Source organism: Ambystoma mexicanum, chromosome 4q (genome assembly GCF_040938575.1).
Source record: "Ambystoma mexicanum isolate Mex_15411 chromosome 4q, UKY_AmexF1_1, whole genome shotgun sequence".
NCBI lineage: Eukaryota > Metazoa > Chordata > Amphibia > Caudata > Ambystomatidae > Ambystoma > Ambystoma mexicanum.
Window position 1 is genome coordinate 995,444,476 of NC_090928.1, and position 16,391 is coordinate 995,460,866.

A 16,391-nucleotide genomic window follows, 5' to 3' on the forward strand; every position below is an offset into this window, starting at 1 on the left:
CTACCACAAAGTGACCTATACAAAGAAGGTGCAATCTAAATAAGGCAGATCTTACAATAAGGCAAATGCCGCCATAAACCATGCAGGTCGAAAACTAACACCAAATACAAGACATTTTACAACGTTTGTAAGCATGGCTGATATGCTGATCGAGTCAAGTGTGGTTGGATATAGAAGTCCAAAGAAGCCTCATTCAAATTATTGTTCATAAACAAGTAAACGAGCGAAGGAAAAATAAATTAACTTGTTCATGAGAGTAAAAAAAAAAAACATGGATTCCTTGGCATCTTGAACAAACTTGAGATTTTCAAAAAAACAGTGTAAATGACTGCGTGCTCCAGAGTTGAGACTCAACTCTCCTCGATATTCGTTATGTCTGGGTCCAGCAAAGGTTTCTTAAATGAGCCGGGAGTTTTGCAAGAACTGAATGAGCACTTGATAGACGAAATTGTACTGAGCAATAGTCTGAACCAGGAACATCCTCTGGTCTCTAAGGTGCCTCAGCATTGCCGGAATATCCACATTCTGCAAGAATAAGAATAAAACAGTAAAAGAATGCACATTTAAAAACATATTTATCCACCACTCTCAAAAACAGTTCACAGTTCAAAATTCATGTGAATAATTGCACAAGGGAACATGTTTTGCTCTCAATGCTGGCACATGCTACTAGAGGTGAGAGATAATACATTCTCTCAGGCACTTAGAATTCTCATTTCCCAATTGGTCTGTGCTGTGGAGACAAGGGGCTTCACAGAAGCACCTACAGGAGCAGCTTCATTATTCACTTTTCAGATAATGTCTTTCTTTCTTCTGCTTAGCAGGTTCTATGGCTTGTAAATAGCATTAAGGGCACAGGTAATACTGGCAGGGCAAAGCTTCTTTGGATATGGATGGTAAGGGGTCCCAAGCCCCCTTTTGAGTTTTGGCTGTTCAGCATAAGGTAGACCCAGGAGCTTGTTGAGAAAAGTTGAACGTTCTTTTAGAAAGATGATTCAGGACAGTGCCAGTCTCAGAGAATCGAAAGGCATTGCAGACACTGGCAGAGCCAGAAAGTTGAGTGACATTTTACATCTTAATAAACAGGAGCGAGCTGTGATGAAATGACCTCTTCTCTTCAGGAGTATAGGGATGAAGAGTGGTGAAACAACCTGCTCAGCCCTCACACTTCTAGAAAATAACAGTGATCCCAATAATTAAAAGTAAAACAGACAGTTAAGAAATATGGCAAATATTACTTACCAGTAATAGTCTTTCTAAGGCGTGTGCCTGTGAGAGACGCATGCTTTGCATAGTCTGCCATCTAGTGGTTGGCTCAAAGTAGAACACTTGTTTCTTGAAAGTTTAAAAAAATAGGGCATTAGGGGGCGCTGTTGCGCCGAAACAAGATGGCCGTCTGATCGCAGCGCTCCGGACTGGGAGAGTGCACAAACTTGGAAAAGTGCCTTTAAAATACTACTGATCTGCTCTGCACTGACGGCGCTTCTGGTTGAACCTCCATACTACAGCTCTGCCGACTCCTGGACCCGTGCTCCCCCCGGGGGCCGTGCTGTGAGCCCCACTCTAACTAGGGCTGCGGGTGACATTCTCAAGCCGCGCGCGGCTCCAGGGACTGCAGCTCTCTCTGACTGCAGCTCTCTCGCTGCGGGCCGCTGTGGGGGAGGGGCATCAAGAACCTTCCGAGGGGGCCGAGCCGCCGCGACTGGCGGATTCACCCGGCACTCCCCCGGACCAAGCCCCTGTATGCTGCCGAGGAATCCGCTGAGACTGGCAACCACCTCCGCCCGTTAACTTCGTTTGAGCCTATGGCTCCCAGAGTCCCCCGCCCCCCTGGAGTCACTCGGCGAGTGACGAAGACTTTGCTCCGGGACCTCTCTCCCACATCCTGCTTGCCTGCTTACCTGCTGTGCACCGGACTGGGGCCGCGTGTGCCTAGCCCGACTGCGGCTTACTCCAACACCGGGGAGCGCAGCGCTGCGGGCCGCCGTGGGGGAGGGGCATCAGTGCCCTTCAGAGCGGACCGTGCCGCCGCGGCCGGTGGATCCGCCCGGCACTTTCCGGATCAAGCTCCTGCACACCACCGGAGCCGCACAGTCACCTCCGCCTGCTGACTCCTTGGTGCCTGGAGGCCCCAGAGTCTCCCGCTTCCTGCTCTCACACGGCGGGGGACATAGTCATTGCCGCAGGTCGTCTCCTCCTCAACCTGCTCACCTGCTCTCCCTCCGCCGCCCCCCCTCCCACGGAACACGGGACTCCACCCACGGCAAGGTAGGGAGCACGGGGGGAGTTGTGTTATTAGCCCCGGTGATCCCGGGTCGCCAACCCCGCGCACCACAGGCACTCCTCACATGCCGCCATACTTCTACGCGGCGGCGCTTTGGGCACTGTGCCCCCCACGCTGGTGATACCTCTCCTGGTATTGTTCACCCCCCCTGGCTGTGGGGACACACACTGCGGCTGGGGGCCTACACCGCACTGTGCCACTGCCATCCCCCCTATCTCCTGCTACTTGAACCGGCGTGCTGCACCAAGCCTGCGATCACCAGCACCACAAACCTTCGGCTTCCCGGAGTTCTTGTCAGCACCAACGTGGCGGCCCTATTGGCGTGATCCCGCCAACCACCATCTCTCTGCTCCGGGCGGGCCACCCCCCTGGTCCCATACCACCACTTCTGGGTCTCACACGCCTAGCCCGGGGTTGGACTGTTTCCTGCGCCCCGGTGCGGCCCTGCCTGTGTCTGCCCTCCGCAACTAAGGGGAGCATAACTTGGTACCTACTGGCTGACTTCATGCTGCTTCTACCATTCACTTCTACCATACACGACGGCGTGCCTGGGCTGTGTGGGGAGCCATCTCGAGCACAGTGATAATGTGGTCTCTGTGTACTCCCCGGGTCCCTCAGACCTGCACCGGTTGCCTGCCTGTACCACTGCTGAATGCCCTCCCACCTGCCACGGGAACATTGTCTGCTCGCCTCCCCCCCCTCGCAGTGAAGCACCCAATCTACACTACAGGAACGTTGTCTGCTTGCTCTCTCCCTACCTGCAGTGGACCGCTTGCTCTGGACTCCTCACGACTGCGCTCTCACTGCTCTCAATTAATAGCGCTTCTGAACTTATAGCTCTGCTTTCCGCCATGACTAAGGGAGCCGGCTCTAATAGGAAGTAAAGCTCACTAAACATGTTCAATAAGACCCCTCCAGGCCACTATCCGACCCTCCGGAGGAATCGCCGACGACCACTGCACCCTCCACCTCTGACGACTCGCAGAAAATGCTGGAGTACATGCGAGAGGGCTTCACGACACTCCATACTAAGTTAGACGATATGAATGAGACCATCTCATCAATAAAGGCCCACATTGAGAGGACGGACAGCAGGGTCGCTGAGATTGAGACGAGGGTTGGCACCACAGAGGACGACCTGACCTCTCTGCGCACCGCTGTAACCGTCTTGACCAGCCGGGTCTCTGTGGTCGAAAAGAAAAACGATGACCTCGAATCCCGCTCCAGGAGGAATAACCTCTGCATTGTTGGAATACCGGAGGACAACATCCGAGAGCCCATGGAGGATTACGTGGAACGCACCCTCCTGACGCTGCTGGATAACCCCAAGCATTCGGCACAATTTGCAGTGGAGAGAGCCCACCGATCCTTATCCGCCAAACCCAGGCCTTGTGCCCCGCCTCGCCCCATCATAGCCAGAATCCTCAACTTCCGCGATCGTGATTCCCTGCTCTGGGCGGCCAGGGCCAAGGGGGAATTGCATCTGGGGGCGGCTAGAATACACTTGTATCCGGATTACTCGGTGGCTGTCCAACAAGAGCGTAAAACCTTCCTTGTGGTGAAGAAGAGACTCCGAGACTTAGGAGTCAAGTACTCCATGCTTTTCCCCGCCAAACTGAGGATTGAACACTCCAACGAAACGTATTTCTTTACCATCCCCGAAGAGGCTTCGAAGTTTATAGATGAACACATACCTGGCTGATCTAAGCAATGTTAATATGACTCGCATGTTTCATCGCCTATTAGTATACCTGGGCTGCGGGATCGGACCGCCACGGCGCTCCCTCCCTTACTATGGGCACTGTTCATCGTAGCCTACTACTGCGCAGGCTGCTTCTGTTGCCCCTTTACCTCTCCATATAGGTGATGTTTCGTTATCATACTGTTACATCATAGATCATACTGCCTGGTTCGTGTTGGACTCACGGCCCGAAGCTACCCTGGTTTCTCAGCCTACCCATTTCCGTATCAAATTTTGACACCTTGGCCCCTCTCTAACCATGACTATACCTGACTCTTTTGGCGCTGTGTCGGGGCGCATGGCCCCATCCTATTTCCCCGTGGGCCCTTGCCTATGGTTTTTGCCCCTATGTAACCTGCACACTATAAATGCTCCACCTTGACCTACTACATAGTATAAACCTCCTTACGCTCTCCCCAGTCCGGCCGCCATCGCCCGGCTGCTGACAGTCCCCCAGGCGCTGATGCCTAAAAGTTTATGTTTGTTCTGGTTTTGTTCGGGTTTCGTCCCTCTGATTGGGGGAGGGATGTGGGCGGGGGGTTGGAAGGGAACGTTCTGGTTTAAAAATGTCTTGACAGCCTCCGGAGGCCCCGCAGGCACAGCACCCAAGCAATTCATATACGCAGTCAACCGACCGCGTACACCTAAGGTACACACTTTTCACGACCCTGGAATCCACCTTTGTTTATTCCACTGCCACTCATATGAACATGGCTGATACTTCTCTGACCTTTATGAGCTGGAATGTCGGGGGACTAGGCAATTATAAGAAGATGCGGCAGATCCAGTTCCACGCCGAACGCCACGGGGCAAAGATCCTTTGTCTTCAGGAAACCCACGCTCGCTCAGAGCAATGTGAACGATTCGCCAGACAATGGGGCCCCCAGAGGTACTACACTAATTATTCCATTCAGAGTCGAGGCACACTCATCCTAATACATAGTAGTCTAAAGTTCTCCTGTCATCAATCTCACATAGATCCACTTGGAAGATTTGTACTCATCACAGGTATATTACAACGTCAGGAGATAATCATTCTGAACATATACGGTCCCAACGTCGACGACCCCGACTTCTACCATCACCTAGCCACTTTACTTGAGAGCTACCCCCTGATTCCTATTTTATGGGGTGGGGATTTCAATACGATATTAGATGTCTCATTGGATAGGTCCGGGTCTTGCCCTCGTCAACTGTCTAGGGCGGCCCACTCTATCTTGACTTCGCTCCCCCGCTTGGCACTAGTGGACGCTTGGCGCCTAATGTATCTCGATGACCGTACTTACTCCTTTTACTCCTCAGTGCACGATTCCCACTCTAGAATAGATAGATGGTTGGTCACAGACTTACTGATTAGATGCGTTACTCGTTTGGCCATTCTCCCCAGGACACTGTCGGACCACTCACCAGTACTAATTTCGTTAAACTGGGGATCAGACGCCAACAAAACAAGACAGTGGAGGATGAGTCCTCAGCTGCTTCTCGACCAGGTCTTTGCCTCCGAGCTTGAATCCTCTATTGAAGAATATTTCGAGATTAACTTACATTCTGTCTCTACACATGCTGTGCTATGGGAAGCCTTTAAGGCACACACTAGAGGAGTCGCCATCTCTAAGAGCAGTGGCATCCTTAAGAGCATCCGTGCTGACATCGCCACCAGTGAATCGGCCCTAACTGCTTATGAATCCCAATACGCTGTAGATCACTCCCCGGCTACCTTGGCGAGTCTGGGCTCTGAGCTAGACAGGTTCCGTGGCCTTGCTGAACGCGAGGTTAAGTTCCTGGACTCCCCTCATTTGGTGAGGAAATACGGCGAGGGTGAGCGCCCCGGCAGAATGTTGGCTAGGCTGCTACGCCGCGAACTTGGTGCCCCCAACATACCGGCCATTGCTAGACCAGATGGCACACTCGCCACCTCCCCTCAAGATATCAATTCCGAGTTCCTTGCATTCTACACTTCCCTGAACTCGGAGGTTGACACCTCCCAGATTTCTGAAATCAATTCCTCCTTAGAGAACCTCCCGTTATCAGTCCTATCAGCCGACACTAGTGCCTTCCTTGAGAGGCCCTTTACCCTAGAAGAAATCGTGGAGGCCATTGAGTCACTGGCAGCGGGGAAGGCTCCCGGCCCTGATGGGCTCCCAATGGATTTCTATAAACTATACAAAGCCCAACTAGCGCTGCACCTGCTGGCCTTGTGGGAGGAGTCGTGCGACATGGGCATACTTCCGCCATCTCTCCGTGAGGCATTGATTACGGTGCTCCTCAAACCTGGTAAAGCCCCTACGCACTGTAGCTCCTACCGACCCCTATCGTTGATTAATAGCGATATTAAAATATTTGCCAAACTACTTGCCAACCGCTTGGGACCGTATATGTCCCACATTGTTCATCCAGACCAAGCTGGCTTTGTCCCTGGCAGATCCACCTCCCTAAATTTACGGCAACTCTTTAATGTACTCAACAGAATCGACCCGGCCACACACGCAGTGGCGGCCACACTAGACATGCAAAAGGCATTTGATTCAGTCTCTTGGACATACCTGTGGTGCGTCCTCGAGAAATGTAAATTCGGCCCCAACTTCCGCTCCTGGATAAAGCTCCTTTACACCGCCCCGTCGGCCAAGATTCGTACCGAAGACAGATGCTCTTCCCCCTTTCAGATATTTAGAGGAACACGCCAGGGATGCCCCTTTTCCCCACTCATTTTTGCTATTGCCATGGAACCCTTCGCTGACATGATTCGACAGTCACACTCGCACAGAGGGCTGCGCACATCTGGCCAGACTGACATAATCTCCCTTTATGCTGATGATACCCTGCTGTTTGTTCGATCCCCTGAAGTTAATCTCTTACCTATACTGACAGACATGGCTCGATTTGGGGACATATCCGGTTTGACGGTCAATTGCTCCAAGTCTACATTATTCTCACTCACGGACTCGACACAACCCCCTCCGGATCTACATGGGTTCACCTGGGCTTCCTCTAGCTTCACCTACCTAGGGGTGGTGGTCTCCCGGCACACGTCACAGCTACGTGACGACAATTATCATACCTACTTAACTTCCCTCGCGACTAAAACCTCAAGCTGGACTAAGCTTCCCCTCTCGCTAGCAGGCAGGATAGGCATACTCAAAATTATTGTAGTACCTCAATTACTCTATTGTTTCACCAACCTGCCCCTGTGGCCAGGGGATACCTTTTTCCAAACACTACGCACCATATGTAACACCTTCCTCTGGCACTCTGGGGCCGTCCGGCTCAAATTGACTACACTATCTGCCCCTAAGGCGTTGGGCGGGTTTAGCGCACCCGATTTTATCAGATACTGGGTGGTGGCCCAATCGCAGTTCGCTGCATTCTGGTTCAACACCACTGATCCCCCCCCCCCATGTTCGCCTTGAGCAGCTAGCTGTCTGTGACCGAGTGATCGGGTCCCTGGTCCTCCAGCCAATCCCCACTGCGTTAAACTCGGCGAATCCGGTGGCTTGTACATCCCTGGCGCTGACTAAACTCTGGTCCATGGTCGCCACACCCCGCCCGTTCCATGGGGATCTGCCTTTGTGGAACTTCCTTCCTGATGTTCCACACATCCCACTCTCGGTGGTCGCCCGCTGGGCCTCTGCTGGCTTCCTGACTTTACGCGATGTCTTTGAACAGGGGAACTTCGTGGAATGGTCTGACCTCCCCCCCCCTACTCAGGCGCCGACCCTCGGTGTGGCTACAGTATTCTTCGCTTCGAGCACATCTCAAGTCCACTTATCCAGACTTCCCCGCCTTGCCCACCGATGAACCTATTGTGGAGGAGCTCTGCTCCTATCTCTCCTTCAGAGGTAAAGTGTTGAGGCTCTACTCCTTATTGCAGACCAGAGCAGCCCCCCACTTTACCGAGCTGAGACGCAGATGGGGGGAGGACCTTGGTACCGAGATCACTGACGAGAGGTGGGCACGGATGTGCGCTCGGACCCACGAGGTTTCCTACAACACTAAATTTAAACTCATTCAGTTTAAAGTCCTACACAGGTACCATCATACGCCCACGAGACTCCACCGCATGTTTCCTGCCAACCCACCCTCTTGTCCTAGGTGCGGCGCAGATCAGGCCTCTTATATGCACATGTTGTGGCTATGCCCCCATTTATCCCAATTTTGGCTAGACATTTGCTCTACATTATCTGACATTCTAGAACACCCAATAACCCCCACCCCACTGCACTGCCTATTCCATGACCTCCCACAGTTGCCCCGTGATGTCAGGAAATTGGCAGGCCTCTGCATGCTACTGGCAGTCCGCTGTATATTACTCTGTTGGCTCCGCCCTAGAGCGCCCCCCTATACCCAATGGCTCAGATCGGTCACATGGGCTCACGATACTGAACAGTCCTGGAGTGCTATGCAGCATCCCCACTCCAGGCCGAGGGACACCTGGCCGAGATTCCGCGACTATATCTCTGCCATGACTTCACCCTCCACCTCCTCCTCTACCTCCCCTGGTGGTTCCCCCTAGGTGGCATTCTGTTCCGGGGCATGTTATTAATACTCTGTATATTGCTGGTTATTGATATGCTATATTCACGCAATGCGTGTTGTTTATTGCTCGTACTGGTTGTAAATTGCGCTGGTGCCTTGTGGCATCGTCTGGTTTTTGTTGTGCTGTCAAGTCAATAAAAAAGAGTTTAAAAAAAAAATAGGGCATTGACTGAGACATTCCTGTCACACTATCCATATTCTACATGCATGAGAACCCGTGAGCCTCACGCATCAATATCCCGTTTTCTTTTTTGCCATGACGTCTGCAAGTGTTGTGCATGTAATAGAACTGATCTTTATGTTTCTATATTTTGTTTTGTTCTTCTTTCCTTTCGTACTGTTCGGTTTCTCTCTTGAGGGGAGGCAGGGCAGGCACATGTGACAAGGCAGATATAAGCCTCAGGCAAGTAATATTTGTGTTCTGGGCTTGTGAAACATCTTAGATTCACATGCTTTGCATAGATTAGCAAGCAGAATCTGAAAAAGGTGGTGGGCGAGCAGGGACTCTGGAGAAAAAGGTGCTTTAGCACTGTGTGTCCCACCTATGAGTCTGTTCTTGCCTGTGTAGGTCTGTGCGAATGTATGGATTGATCTCCAAGTTGCAGCCTTACAAATATCTTCTAGTGGCACATTAGCAATGAAGGCTAGAGTAGCTCCCGTGATATGATCCGAGTGTGCTCTAGGGCTGGGAGGATAGCTCAGTGGCAACGCGCTTATCTTGGAAGCAAGACAAAGCAGAGCAACATAGGTTTGAATCCCGTGGCCGTGTTTAGAAGCTAGTTCACTCTGGTATTAAGCGTGTTATAAAAGAACAATTATTATATATTATCAGTGATCGAAGTGTACAAAAAGAAGTAGTGGAACTATGTTCCCTACTGGTCTGCACCGCTCCCCACAAACCCCATCGCCATACCCCCTCCCATGCACATTACAAACCCCAAAACACATGTGCCTGCTGTTTAGGGGAACGTACAGTGTAGTGCACTGAAAGTGCAAGTATCAACTTCTTCCTAAAGTTTTATTTTAAAATGAAACCATTCCGGAACGGTTTCTTTTTAAAATAAAAGTATAGGAATGGTAAAACTTAATTAAAAGAAGTAGAGGAGCACCACTCCCGCCCACTTCGACCACTGTATATTATAGTGTCCTTTGATCAAGTGAGTAACAGAGCTGTATACACTTGACTATCCACCTAGCAATGATGGCTTGGTAACTGGGTCACCTTCTCCGACAATTGCGAAAGATGCATAGAATTGACATGTCTTTCTAATTGGTTTGTTTTATCCAAGTAGAACATGACTGCTCTATGTATGTCCAGTGAATATATAGTGCCTTCTCCCCTCTGTTTTGAGGGTTAGGAAAAAAGGAAGGTCGCTCTATGGATTTGTTGACTTTGATTTTTTGAATATATTTAGGAGAGAAGCGTGGTTGTGTGTGAAACAGCACCTTGTGTTTGCCTAAAATACAAACGGTTCTGAAATTGACATGTGACTGCATCTCGCTAACATTTTTGATGTAAAAGCTACTAGGTAGGCTACTTTGTAAGAGATGTCTCTTAATGAGGCCTCTTGCACTGGCTTGAAGGGGGCACCCATGAATCTTTGTAATACCATATTAAGGTCCCACTCTGGAGGTGGGTGCCTAATACGAGGATTAATTATTTTATCCCACTCCATAAAAGACTTCACCACCGTGAGAGCTTATGCTGTGATGTAGTGGAAGCTGCTAAAGCTACTTGGTGTACTTTGAGGGAGTTCTAGGCCAGTCCAGAATCTAATAGATTGGTAGGTAACTATGTGTGTTGGTGTGCATTAACTAGGACTGGTTTCCTTTTGACTACACCAGATCATAAAACATTTCCACTTGCTGTTATAAAAATGCCTTGTGTTCAGCTTTCTGGCTTCTTTTAAGATCTCCATGCATCTTGTGGGAAGATTTGTGTCTGAATTATTTGACTTCAGGAGCCCTGCTGCTAAGTTCATTGTTCTCAGGCATGGGTGTGTGAGTCTGCCCTATTGTTGTGTCAATAGGTTGTGGACCGTCGAGTTCGAATGGTGCTGAACTGCCATCTTTAGAGGATGAAGGTACCACATTTGTCTTGCCCACATTGGTGCAATTACAAATAGAATTTGACTCATGCAGTAGCTCGGCACTACTTAGCTGGGCAGAAGTGTTGTGAGAGAAGCGCAAGCTAACTTCCCTGACCAACTCATTCCCTAGTGGCCTCCACCTGTGGGTACCTGAATGCAATGTTTTTGAATTTTTGTTTAGGGCCGTTGCAAACAGACCCGCTGTTGGCTGCCCCACATCTTGAACATCTTTTCCATTTGTGGTTTTGAGGCAAGACTCTGCTCGGTGATTGTGAACGCCTGAGATGTGTTGTGCTTGGATGTAAATTCACTCTTTAATGCACCGACATATTGCATGTGCCAGAATTGGCACTCTTCTGGAGTGTGTTGCCCCCCGTTTATGTATGCCATAGCCATGGTAATGTCTGGGTTGATCAATCCACTCATGATGTACAGCCTTGTTTGGAAGGATAGTAGTGCCATCTTTATTGTCTGTAGTTCTAACACTTTTATGTGTCATCTCTTTTGTGACCACGTTCCTTGTGTGTTGAGTTCTTGACAATTGACCCAGGAGTGAAGAGTCTGTTGTGATTGTCGCCTGAACTATTGAAAGTTTAAAGTGGCTGACGATTGTCCACCAATGCAGAGCACTTACGACAACTTCTGTTACTACCACTAGATTATCCCACTGGCCAGAAACCCAGGATTATTGTTGTGAGAACCCTTGTTGATTACCTCTCATGTTTAGGCGCACATGTGGTACCATGCAGATGCATGGCAACATCATACCTAATTATTTCTTTACCCTTCGCACCAATATCTGTAAGCCTGTATGGAAGCAGGCCATTATTTTTAAAAAAGCTTGGACTTGCCTTGTATTGATAATGGCTCCTAGGAACAGTTTTTCCTGAGTTTGTTTTTATTTCTGGTTAACCCCAACTTGAACCGGACGTCCACTGTTCTTTGGGTGTTGTACAGGCCGATTGTCTGTGACTCCCCTGTTATGAGCCAGTCATCCAGGTAAGGGTAAGCAGGACATGTTATCCCTGCGCTGGTGTGCTGCTACCAATTCAAGCACTTTTGTGAATACACAAGGTGCCAACACTATTCCAACGAGTAATGAACTGGTAATGATATTTTCCTATTTTGTTTCTTGGGAATTTTCTGAGAGTGGGGAACATAGAAATATGAAATTATGCATCTTTCATGTGTGGTGAAGCAGAAGAAGGATTTCCCCCCTCCCACTGCTAAGGGTAAGATGTGTGCTCCTGGAGGGGAGTCTTTCCTTGGTCACCTGAATTGAACAAATTATTTCACTACAGCTCCCATAATCCTTAGAGACTGCATTAGCAACTTAATTGGATTCACCTGAAAATAAAGTCACCCTCCCTGAAGATTGTTGGGACATGAAAGCTCTAGGAGGAGGAGAACAGCAGTACAAATGCAGCAGAAGGGATCCAACCCTGTGAAAATTATTTACAACATTTGGGATCTAACCCAGTGAATTGGACACTTTGGGATTTAACCCAGTTATTCTTTTTCTTTTTTCAGGTAGTATATTGGCCAGGACTTGGAGTGTGCGCCTCACCCCGCCTTTTTGTTTTTATGTGTAGACAAGCGGGTTTGGACTGGGAATTCAACCCAGGAATGGGAGCCCTTGTCCCCAAGAGGGGAGTCACTCCCAGTGAGGTCCCGCTTGCCCAGACCCCTACGGAAGGTCTTCTGTAGCAGGCTCACCTCCCTAGTCTCAAAGAGGGTGGGCTCCCCTCTGGGGAAAAGGGGCAAATTGTCCAGATTTGTCACACATGTCAAAAGTGGTCATGCACACTCCCTCCCCTGCCACTCGTAAGGAAAGGGAGGACTTCATGGAATGTGGTCATCCCGAAATTTTGAGGCTTTATGCATTTCTTTGTTGATCTTGGATCTAAGACCAGCCTTTTTCTCTTGTCTTCTTTGGGAAACAAGAAGCAAAGAAAGTAAATGCCCTAGTTTAACGTGTCCTGTTGAGACTTTTTCTAAGAGCTCATGATGTTCTTGCATCAATCTTCTGTTGCGTGCAGGGAGGCTGTGTGGTGTCTCTAACAATTCTATGCAATAACCCTTCTCGACTGTATGCAGCACTCACTAGTATGATGTGATGTGATCCCCCTCCCAGGGTGGGTGAATGATGTTAGTCACCCTCCTTTGTGAATGGCATGGGAGGGAACTTGAAAATCGGAATCATTGCTTCAAGGCAGAGGACACCCCACCAAAGGTTTGTCCACTTCACCTGGGATTCCCTCTACACTGTTGTATTGAGGGCAGTGAGTATCTGGTGCTGCTTTTTTTGTGCCTCAATACCAGCTGTGGCCCCGAGACTGTTGGTACTGGGCTGCTCATTGAGAACATTTATTAGGCCTGAAAGGAACAGTGGTTAGCTGGTGGGCCGTTGGCTGGAACGATCTTTCTGACCAAGGTCCCAAAGATGTCACCCTCCCAAGAGTTTCATCCATTGCCTTGCCAAATACATGCCCTCTATCTGTTTCTCCAACAGTGTTGCCTGCTTCTTTGTTTTGAAACCGGACCCGCTAAGCCTGGCTTGATGTTCTATCACACTCAGCCCCAGGACCCGACATCCTACTGTTTCTGCTGCATCAAGTGTGTTCTTGATAATGGCATTTACAGTTGTTTTTTCCTTCAAAATGATTTTGCGGAAGGCTCCCTGGAATTCCATGGGGATGTGTTTCACAAGCTCTGCAATATCATCCCTTTGTGCCAGGCTGCATCTGGACATTAGGGCTGTTGCATTAGCAACCCTTACACTATATGCTGCAAAGGTTGCTGCTTTCTGGGCACAATACTATATAGGTCTATTTTCCCTATTTGGAGGTTATTCTGTAGCTGACATTGGTGCATTAGCTCTCTTTCTAGCTGTAGAGACAACTAGTGAGTGCGGAACAAGATGACCTCTGATGTACATCAAGTCCGAGAAAGACGGTTTACATTTCTTATCCACCCTTAGATTTACAGGTTTAGTGAAAACTAACTTAGCTAGAGAAGGTCTTACCCTCTTTTTAATTGAGAAAAGGACTGGGATACAGTGTGATACCAGCTTCTTCATGGTCTCTATAAATTCCTGCATCGACCATTCTTCCGGACGTTGAGGTGTGAGCTCACACGCAGCAGTTAGGTGTTGGGTTGTTTCATGTGTCTCAGCACTGACATTTTATTAGATGCTTGTCTCATCCCCTTCATCCCACTCCTCTTCGTAGTCTTGAGATGTCCACTGTCTTGTGCTTCCTGGCTGAAGCAAGTGTTTTATCTTTTGCCATTGAGGAGATGGCTGGCGTAGATGTTATGTGAGGTGCCCTATGTTTCAAACCCTCTTTCCTGGTTTGTTTTATTTTTAAAGGATCTTGTGTGTTCTCTTCCTCTGCACCCCTATCGTGGGAACTCTTCTCGACGACCGTGTGTTGTTTCTCTGGTGTGTCGAAGTTGAACTCTGTACTCTCGTTATTCAGCCAGCCTTGTGTTGGTGTTTGTGCTTATGTCTGAGACTTTGGGGCCTCACAATCCCATGGGGAATTCTCCATAACTCACTGCGAGGTCAAGCTAGGGATCGGCCGTGCGGCTTTCTCTGAAGGTTTCTCCTTGTTATGCTGTTGGGAGTCAATTCTAACCCCTGGATCTGATACCTCAAGTTCTGGCATCTGAGCACCGGATTCTACCGCTTCAGATTCCGCTTGCATGGCGCATGAGACAACGCTTCCGACGGTGCTTCCCAATTTTAAGATATTGATTCCCAACATGCCACCCGACACTTTCTGGACAAGAAACACGCAGGGTTGCACAGAAGGTCTATGAATAAATACAATAGTAATAATTAGATCAATATATATATGAGCAAATTATGCATCTATTAAATTCCAGCATCAATGATCAAAAGAGCATTTACATGAAAGTAAACTTTTAATGCACTGGCATCACCATATGTACATTTGATTTTTCCTGAGCACCGCCTCCCCCGCCCATGCGTTCGTTGAACTGTGTATGAGGGCTTGGGATTAAATTGTCATAAAAAAACAAATTGAATAAGAACATCCCAGCCTATCTAAATTGATCTGCTACTTATTTTTGCAAATAAACATGGCGCCCCTACAATGAACTTGTCAGAATTTCAAAGTGTGTTCTAGAAAACTAGTTTCAAACACAACCTACTTAACATTCCCGCATGTGAATCACTTACAAAATGTAAACGTATGTTTAGAAAACTGCTTTTAGTGGTGTTTCTCTTGCATTAATGTGTAAACATGTACATTTCAAATGTTTTATGGGCACCTTAAAAGGTAGGAAATGGGTAGCAATTAATCACCCGTTCCCCTTTTTCTTAAATGGGGCACCACCAGTAATAGGTGATGTAACCCAGAATTGACTTCAACAAACATATTTTTCTAGGTATGCAGACAATGAGATTTCCTTTTAGATCCATGAATACTTCTTCTATGTTTGATCATTATACTGAGAAGGAGTCAGGAGATCACCTCCCACAGGCCCTATTCTATAAAATCTTTAATTCCAGAAGCACAAACTTCTAGAATATATATTAATTTCTCTGTATGTCCAGTCAATTTACATACCCTGGCCACTCAGTACTTTCACTAAAAAAAGGGCTGGTATTTAATCTATTCCCCTTTGGAGTATTTTCCCCCTCTGAATTATATTTCCCCTTGACATTATCATTACATAATAATTTATTTTGGCTATCTCACAGAGAGGTGGGCACCCTCTTAAAGACTGGATTAATGCTCCCTACCTCCTCTGGAACAGGTGGGCAGAAGTCAGCAAGGCGGTGTCAGCTTCCCTCCACAGTCTGGTTACCTTCTTTCTGTATTTTGGCCTGTCTGCTGTCTTTCTCACTGAAGAAGACCTGGGAGTATAACCCCAGGTAGGCCTCTCTTGCAGTTTACAGCTAGTGATCCAAAATGGGTCCATAAGGAAAGCAATCTATTCCATTGTCCTTTATGTTGTTATCAATCCCCCTTTCTCCCCTTCTTCCTCGTCATTAGTGAATGTGTCCCCGGAATCTATGGGTTTGAACTTTCATAAAGCAGAAACCACTTCCTTTAGAGGTGTGTATCATTTTTCTAATCTAATTACTCAATAAAAGTGATTCGACAGAGTTCCAAAAATGACATCACCCTAATTCACTCTTTGGGCATTTCAACAAAGAGGGCAGTCTAATGGGAGTGACTTCTATACCCAGTTTCCCTTCCATTGGATGCAATGTAGTCTGCATTAATCAACTGTAACCTTCTAAAAATCATATTCCTCACATTTAATCATGTTATAAATTGGTTCATCAGATTGCTCTCACTTCGATGGATCAAATAATGCGATTTCCATCGTGACACGACCTATGGTGGGTGTTTTAGAAATGTTGGCTTTTTACTCAATACCTTTACACAAAAATTATATCAAAATTCTATCCATCAGAATGGCAGGCTCGCCATCAAGGACACAAGGATATATAAACACTGCGTGCGCCGTTTCTGTGTGTAGATTGCAACCTTTTTTCCCAATTTAAATAATGAATATATCACAAATATCATTTTACATCCAGCTGATAGAGCTTTTCACCCTGAACATTGTTTTTACGTCTCTGTGACCTTCCATTCAATAGTTAGAATCGAGTATATGATTTCATATGTAGATTTCACATTGTGATTCATCCCATTATATAAAATAATGCACCATATCAAATAGCATATCAGTTCCTGGCTGCTAC

At 47.9% G+C, this 16,391-nt stretch overlaps 1 protein-coding gene across 1 annotated transcript in view; it reads right to left on the reverse strand.

The window, feature by feature from the left end:
• Positions 1-284: 284 nt before the first annotated feature.
• The window catches only part of PTPN14 (protein tyrosine phosphatase non-receptor type 14), a 1,387,330-nt gene continuing 1,371,223 nt past the window's right edge, over positions 285-16,391 (reverse strand). The window contains exon 20 of the mRNA XM_069608563.1: positions 285-525. Within this exon, the coding sequence (XP_069464664.1) occupies positions 397-525 (129 nt within the window). The 3' untranslated portion in view covers positions 285-396. The remainder of the gene's footprint in view (positions 526-16,391) is intronic.